The sequence below is a fragment of the Diachasmimorpha longicaudata genome, unplaced genomic scaffold (genome assembly GCF_034640455.1).
Source record: "Diachasmimorpha longicaudata isolate KC_UGA_2023 unplaced genomic scaffold, iyDiaLong2 ctg00000188.1, whole genome shotgun sequence".
NCBI lineage: Eukaryota > Metazoa > Arthropoda > Insecta > Hymenoptera > Braconidae > Diachasmimorpha > Diachasmimorpha longicaudata.
In genome coordinates this window covers 23,086-31,675 of record NW_026973982.1, presented here as the reverse complement: position 1 = coordinate 31,675, position 8,590 = coordinate 23,086, and the positions used below count along the sequence as shown (strand labels likewise).

At 38.6% G+C, this 8,590-nt stretch overlaps 1 protein-coding gene across 2 annotated transcripts in view; it reads right to left on the bottom strand.

Moving 5' to 3' along the window:
- Window positions 1–474: 474 nt before the first annotated feature.
- Window positions 475–8,590, bottom strand: part of LOC135172177 (uncharacterized) — a 29,643-nt gene continuing 21,527 nt past the window's right edge. The window contains exons 6-7 of one of the 2 annotated variants that reach the window (XM_064138451.1): window positions 5,387–6,889; window positions 475–2,654 (exon numbers count right to left, since the gene is read on the bottom strand). In XM_064138451.1, coding sequence (XP_063994521.1) covers window positions 630–2,654; window positions 5,387–5,434 — 2,073 coding nt within the window. In that variant the 5' untranslated portion in view covers window positions 5,435–6,889 and the 3' untranslated portion in view covers window positions 475–629. The remainder of the gene's footprint in view (window positions 2,655–5,386; window positions 6,890–8,590) is intronic. The other variant, XM_064138452.1, reaches the window with a different exon arrangement.

Genomic DNA, 8,590 nt, shown 5'->3' with positions numbered 1-8,590 from the left:
ACTCCCAAAGTATTTATTGACTCCAAACCCCATTGAAATTCGGCCTTCTCCCCGTCGTGTAATGGAATCGTGTAGGTTATGATTGTTGAGTTTCTATTTTAATTTGTAATTTGTGTTTGCAGCTCTTCATGTAGGGTTCTGAGGAAGATCATGTGGAACCGTAGATTTCGCATCGTTCTTTCCATGAGAATTTTTGAATCTGTGGTGTTTTGGTATTTGAATAACCTATGCATTGTGTTGCTCAACTGATCAGTAGCAGCTTGCATCTTGCTAATAGTCGTCTGCATTTGCCGAATCTTCTCGCAAATATCAGCCGATCGGGTGTTCATCGTTGATGATGCTAATTCTGATGCTGATACTGCTGCTGATAATGCTAATGCTGATGCTGATTGTTGTTGATGTTGATTCTGTTAATGATTTGTGAAGTCAATTGCTAGTTATTCAGGAGGGTAAATGTAACCAGGATAGTTGAAACGTGCAAGATAGTTGTGGACCATCACGATTTCGGACGAGTAGGAAGACATATAATATATTTCCCCTTGATCAGCATCGAATCCACTGTTGATTTCTGAGTGGCTATTTTTCTATTTATTGGCACTATGTAGAATGGTTATTAACAAATACTTCTACTAGTTTGTGTTAGTTGGGGCAGTACTTAAAGCTATACGTGCTTGCGATAGTAATTGCGGATTAATCGGATTAGGAAGGGTGGCTCGTGGCAGTTCACTTGTTGTAGTTATAGTGTTCAATGGCGTGGTTCTCCGGGTGTGTGTTCTCATCTCCGTGTTAAGAGGTTGAGCTTCGATGTTTTCTGGTAAATTATTCGTTTGGTTTCGACGTGTTCTGTATATAAAATAATGTGTAAGTCCTCCAAATAAAGCTCCAAGGATACGGAAGCTCCATCCGAATGCATCGTGTAGCGTAAAACCATGTATGAACACATTAGCAATGCCAATTATCACGTGGATAATAGTGACAATTCCTATAAGAATCGATACTGTATTCCCAAATATTTTGAGTTTTTCCCACGTCTTATAAGCTGCTGATTCCGTCATTTCCTCTACCATCTCCCTACTCAAAAGGTGTTTCATTGAAATAGTTCCGGCTGGCAGTTCATTACCATTGGCGGCGCTGACAAGATTATTCATTACAGTGGCGGCTTCTGCTCGAGTTAATAGTCGGTCACGTAATTTTTCCATATCTGTTTCGCTATAAATTCCACTAGTTGCTAAATTTTCTATTTTTTCATATTCCCATTCTATTGGTAGAGAAGGGTTAAAGGTTGCAGGCGTTGGGGTTTTCATTGGGTCAGGGTTCAGTGCATACCAATATCCATCAATTCTATAAACTGTAGGTATCGCTGAATGGCAGTCAATGACCGTTCCATGTCTAATCAACATTCTCGATATTCCGGTTAGAAAGTAACTTTCGTTGTTGTAAGTAACTGGCATTTCTTGGTAACAATTTTCACTCTTTCTGAGGGTGACTGGTACTGCCGTGCATTTGACAATGGAAACCAATTCTCCTGTTGTTATTGCATGATAACCCGGGCCTTTCATGAGGTTATAGGCAAATATATCAGGTGCAAATGACGCTGTGCTAAGGGCGTTCATTAATGAGGTTCTTTGGGCTTCGCATTGACTGAGACGAATATAGTGATACAGCTTCCTAACTTGAGTTCTAAGGTGGTGTTCGAGGTATACAATTTTCGTGTTAACATATTGCATTAAGTCCACATTATCGGTATTGATAATCTTATTTGTGGGGAAAGTGGTTCCCGGAGAAACTTCCATAATAAATAATTTTGGTAATTCAGTTTGGATCAAAAGGTAGCCACAGGTTAATGTCTTAGATCTTTGCTCCAATGTGAAAGTATAGTCTCTAGTGGTAACTAAATAAGTGGTCGGGTTACTGTTGTCTGATTCGATCTTCGTAGCTGATCCTCGATATAGCGTTGTGTATTTTCCGAATTTACAGTCGTCTGGAGGCTGGACTGACCAAAAGGCCTGAGTGCCAAGAGAGTTTGTACAAGACCCCGCCAAAAAATCGCATTTGGCTCCCGATTGAAGGGTTACTTTGTTGGATATTAATTCGACAGTGGTGACATATGAAGTGTAGTAGATTCGCGCTATTGCGTTGACAATGACTTCGTCCCAATTCCCAAATGGGTCATTATACTGGCTTCCTTGACATGTGCCGTCAACTTCGGCTTTACCGGCTATTGTGATTGGTCTAAGATTGGTGATATTTTTAACTAGTGCATCGACTACAATGTTGTGTGATATCTGTAGTGAGTTGGAATCATGTAATTTTTGGCATTCGTGTTGTTCCAGCTCAACGAAATATTCCCTGCGGTAATTGTGCACTATTGCTACATGGGAAAACATTCCGCAACGGTGAATTGTTCGATCTAATTGTAATCGACATTCTACGACCGTAATTTGTCCATATTTGTTAAGTTGCATAAGTTCGATGTTGACATTTGTTGATTTGGGTTTAACAAGGGGGATGTGACATTGCCCCACCTGGAGTAGAGAATACGAGGTGATGTTTAAGGTAGACCCACTACAATCATAACCTACTAATCCATTAATTTCCTGGGTGTTGATGAACAACAGGACGAGAATAGCCGTCATCATCCTTTTTAGAGTCATCTGTAACATTTTTGGATGATGTTGGGATTTTGCTAACTCAATTTTCCTACTACCCTAATTTTCTGATTATAATTTGTTATTAATTATTAATTAGTTATTCTAGCTGAAATAATGATTCTAACTTTTGAAGATTTTTATTCTTAATGTCTATTGTGTTATCATTTATGTGGTTATGAGAGAAACTTGCATTTTAGATAACCGTAGCTTATTAATATGAACCTTTTTCTTGGCTCCATTTCTATTTATTATGACGTTACAATTTTCTAGTATTTCAATAATATTATAAGGACCTTCATACTGGTCAGTCATTTTTCCCTTATTGGGTTCTTTAAGCAAAAATACTTTATTTCCCACACTAAGCTGTTGTGGATTTATTTTCGCATCGTAATATTCTTTAGATTTAAGTTTTGCTTGATGAAGATTTTGTCCTGCTGTTTCTTGAAATTTACTGATTCGCGTAAATAGTTGGCGCAAATAGTCTCCGTATGTAGGCTCGATTGGCTCATTAGCGGCTTGACTGGATGGTAATCTAGCTAATTTCCCGAATACTAATTGATGAGGAGTGTATCCCGTTCCCTCGTGGACACTAGTGTTATATGCAAAAGAAGCTAATTCACATAGTTCGTCCCAATCTGTATGGGTGTCTGCGTACTGTTTTAGGTATTGTATGAGGACATGGTGGGATCTTTCGATGGATCCATTGCTTTGAGGTCTATATGCAGTAGTATGATATTGTTTAATTCGAAATTTCTTGGCAATTGTTTTCATGAGACAAGATATAAAATTTGAGCCTTGATCGGTGAGTATGATTTTTGGTGCTCCGAAATAGCAGATAAAATTTTTAACAAGAGCAATTGCTATTTCTCTAGAATCTCCGTTCTTTAAAGGTATAGCTAGAGAATATTTAGTTAACAAATCTTGAATGGTGAGAATATATATATTATCATTTTTCGTTTTCGATAAAGGTCCCACCATATCCATGGCGATTTTGTCGAAGGCTGCTTTAGGTGTGTCGGTAATAACCATAGGTTGTTTCGTTTTAACCCTAACTAATTTCTTTAGCTGACATGCCCTGCAATTACGAATGAGTTCGATAACGTCTTGTCTCATACTTGGCCAGAAAAAGTTCTGCCTAAGACGATTAAAAGTTTTTGTCGTACCTTTATGACCGTTCGTCGCGCTAGCGTGATACTCGAGTAGGATTTCGGATCGGTCATGCTCATTGGGGATTATGACTTCTTGCGTGCAAATTGTAATTTTTACATCAATTGGTGCAAATGTATCTACTAGGATTTGTTCTATTATATTCCATGGGACGTCGTCGAATTGATCAGTCTTAGCTATGCTAATTGATTTGATATTGAGATCAATTATTGCGTTGTGAACAGATTGTAACCCTTCGCGAATGTCTTCTTCGACCACTATGTTGTTCCTATTATTACGCAGGGGTAGGATGAGGGTAAGTTTTTTCTTATAAGGTATAACTTTTACACGGAGTAAAGTGAGATCATTGATCGGACAATCGATTGTATGCAGTATTTCCAGAGCTCCATTATCGCAAGCTTCACCCCTAATAGAAGTAAAGATAAGATAATTGTCTTGTCGCATGGCTAAATTGTCACGACATTCAATTACCTGATCCGAAATTATTCGCGAATTTGGTGGTAGTCTTTCTTTATTTTCCCTTTGTCGTTGATTCTCGAATGGAACGCGAGCTGTTGGGAATATTTCTTCGCTCGAATCGCTTGAATCATCTGAGTCAGGTACATCGACCACAACTGCTTCATTCTCATGATTGCTAATAGAATCTGTTCTGAGTATATCAGTCGAGTTGTTATCTTGTGCATCCTCTGGGGATATGAACATGTCGGACATAATTTCAGTAAAGTCTGCTAACCCTAGAGACCCGTCATCAAAAAATGTTTCATCTAATTCATCACAAGCGGCTGGGGGTAAATAGTGGGATGGGTCGATGTCTTGATTATTTGCAACGCTTGCAGGATATGACTCAGAGCTGCGTTCGCTCTCCGCTAATCCACCGTTACTGGATAGCTCACTGTGATTATGTTCGTTATCTGAGTCATTTCCTTCAGGTGATATCAGGGGTTCAGATGCCGGATGTTCGGCTAAGATTTCCGTCGCGCTACTTGAGCCTGTCTGTTGCGTGATATCTTCGTCAGCTATATTACTTCTTTTATTTCTACCTACATTCTCACTGTCCTCTGATTTCGTGCTGTTATCTACTGCTATATCAATATCATCGCTTCCCACACGAGATCTTTTCGTCAGTGCTTTTGTTACCTCTTTCTTTTTTCGTTTTGCTGGGGCCGTAAATATTGAATCACTAGAAGAGGTGTCAGAATCAATCGTGAAAATTCTTTTTATATCTAACAAAGTATCATCGTTGTCGCATTCTGTTTCGTTATTAAATGGAATATTTCTAGATAAAGCATCAGCATTTGCGTTCACTAACCCTGGTTTATATACTATTCGGTAATCAAAATCCTGCATACTTAGTCTCCACCTAACAATTCTAGAATTTGGCGACGACACCGAATTAATCCAAGTCAAAGGCCTGTGGTCTGTAACTAATGTAAATTTCCGACCGTAGACATAAGGTCGAAAGTAGTTTACCGCATAAATGATAGCAAGCATTTCCTTTTCTATAGTTGAGTAATTTCTTTCTGATTTTCCTAATACTCTTGAGATATAGGCAATTGGAAGATCTTTACCAATCTCTCCTTGACTGAGAATTCCGGCAATGCCGTATCCGCAAGCATCTGTCGTGATTACAAACTCCTTGGTGAAATCTGGATATTGCAGTATGGGAGATTTGCACAGCGCGTTCCGTAAATTACTAAAGGCTTTGTTTTCCTCGTCGCCCCATTGAAATTTCTTGTCTTTCATTAGGAGAGAGGTTAAAGGTTTGGCGATTTTTGCATAATTTGGGATGAATCGACGGTAATACCCGGTTAGGCCAAGAAATTGTCTGATATTTTTCTGATTGGTTGGTCTTGGAAAATTTTGGACAGCTGTTAATTTTTTTGGTTCCGGACGTACTCCATCAGATGATATAATGTGTCCCAGATAATTGATCTCTTTCTTTAAAAAGTGACATTTATCCGGTTCGAGTTGCAAACCAGCCTTTCGTAAGCGCTCACTTAAATTTTGAAACTTTCGAACATGCTCTTCAAGAGTCTGAGAATAGATCACTATATCATCCATGTAGACGAATAATTCTTTACCCTGTAATCCAATTAGGACTTTATCCATCATTCTTTGGAATGTTGGGGGTGCGTTTTTGAGACCGAAGGGCATGCGCGTAAACTCATAGTGCTGATAGGGTGTAGAGAATGCGGTTTTATGTGTGTCATTAGGATGAATAGGGATTTGATGGAATCCACTAGCAAGGTCAAAGCTTGAGAAATATTGGGCATTTCCCAACTGGTCTAATATTTCATTAATGTTTGGGAGAGGGTAGGCGTCCCCGATGGTTTTTTCATTGAGAGATCGGTAGTCAATTACCATTCTCCATCTTTTATTTCCTAAGGAATCTTCCTTTTTCGGAACTATCCAAATGGGAGAACTATAGGGCGAATCGGATGGTTTAATTATACCTCTTGCCTCTAATTCTGTACATTGTTTTATAATTTCGTCTTTGTGAATAGGAGGGAATCTATATTGTCGTTTGAATACAGGTACGTCATCTATTGTATTAATTTGATGAAAAATAGCATTTGTAGCACCTAAAGCTTCGCCATTAAGAACAAAAAGGTCTTGGTGTTGGCTAATGAGTTCAGTAATTACAGTATTTTCTGTTTCAGTCAAATGATCGAGATAGAGGAGGTTTTGTATAGATTTTGCACGTTCAGCAGTGAGTTTATCGCTTGAGACTACATTAATGGGAATAGTATCGAGAGGTGGACTTGCGAACCAATTTGGCTTGTGACTTAGATAGTCGAGTTTTTGAATATGAGAATTAGGCTCTTCTTGAAAATTGTTTTCGCGGATCAGTTCGCGCTGTGCATCAGTCTCTCCTCTACATGTTAACCAACTACACTGGCCCATCTTAATCACAGGCGTAGGCAAGGTCAAATCTTGATCACTTTGATTGATAGCTCTGATGTATGCGTTTCCTTGAATATTCAATTCTGGACTTCCAATTATGGAAACCTTGTCTGCAATGTAAATATCCGAGATAAGGCCAACCGTGGGTGAATCTTTGGTTAATTGAACTGTAAATGCACAGGAAGAATTTTTAGGAATTGTTTGATAGTCGTCGTAAGTTATTTCCATCACTACATTATGGAAAGAAAAAGTTTTAGATTCATACGAAAGAGTGGCTCTGAACTCATGGAAAAATTCTGCGCCAATAATTCCGGCCTGAATTATAGGAAGATTGTCGCTCACTACATGAAATTTTATGGAATAGTTATCAATGTTAATTAAAACGGTTCCAAGGGTTTTAATAAAATTGTCAGTAATACCGTGAAGCTCAATAATGTCTTTGTTATTCATTGGGGCGTGAAAATTAAGAGCGCTGATTTTAATTAAATTGACTTCCGCACCACTATCGATCATCATCACCGTTGGTAATTTTAATTGTGATGAGTATAATGTAACGGACGCGATCTTTGTTTTTCCAATTTGCACGTGAGCAATACGAGAATAAGGCTTTAATTCTGTCTGTCCTTTCGAATCGAGAAGTTTTTCTGCAGTAGTCCTCTCACTAGATCCATTGGGTTTTACGGGCGCGGTTAATCTGAGATTTTCAATTGATTTTTCCGTGTCTAATTGTGCTTCTTTTAGATGATGGACATCGCTAGTTTCAATTGATGATGTTTTAGGGTTATTTGATTCCGTATGTGTTCGATTGGGAGGATTTGTAGCTACGGATTCATTAGCGTTAGATAGTTGTTCAGACGCGCGCCGCGCAGTGGTGTTAATGGAACAATCGGAATTTATTTTTGTATTTTCTGTGGAAATTTTAATCTCTGATTCTACTGGGGAAACTATCGCATTAATCGGTTCGTCAGGTATACAATTAATGTTAACGTTCGTCTCTGAATTATTTTTTTCGAATTGATTATTATTAACTGAGTCCTGTACTTTTTTTAACCCCCGGGATTTCTGTCTCAATTCTTCATGATATCCGAGTCCGTACCGCATTAATGATGGTTTTTGTTCCCATAACGCCCTAAGCCCTTCATGTGTTTTGATGGCATTAATTGTTCGTGCTCTTTGATCGACGTATAATTCTTCTATGGTTTTGATCGGGATTTTCGCTAGATCCGCTCCGGAAATATTTATATTACTATTAATTGCGCTTTTCAAAGTGTCCTGAATATTTAATTTAGAACTTCGTAGTGTGCAATCGCGTTTTATTGAGTTCCCGTGGTTGTTCCCGAAGTCGAGGGGAAATTCGGTTGGATTTGATTTTCGCTCGATTGGTTGCACGGGTTTTGAGATAGTGACGGGATTTGATTCGGATTGCTCCCCGTAAACCCGCCAATATTCTGTTCGGGGAGTTGGCCATTTTTTGAATTCATTTCTTTTTGTCTGTTCATGTAAGCTAACTTTCTACAGTTACTCAAGTTATGCCCTGGCGATCGACATAATTCACAAAAAACTCCCGGTATATAGCTTGGTTTATTGCCGTTTTCCTGCCCAAAATTGCTATTACTTGAATAATTTTGAGTACCAGTATTATTAAAGGAACTAAAATTGTTTCGATTTGCAGAAAAGCGATGATTATTCCATGAACCTGGGTTGCTGAAATTCCTGGGATGATTATTGTGATATCTATTTTGAGATATTGCTTTTGAGTTACTAAACCCTTGTGGTGTTTTGCTGAACCCGTTTCGATGTGAAGTTTCGTTGTCCCGTCGATTGAAAACGCGGTTGTCCTCTTGTGGAATGTTTGCATTAACTCCAGA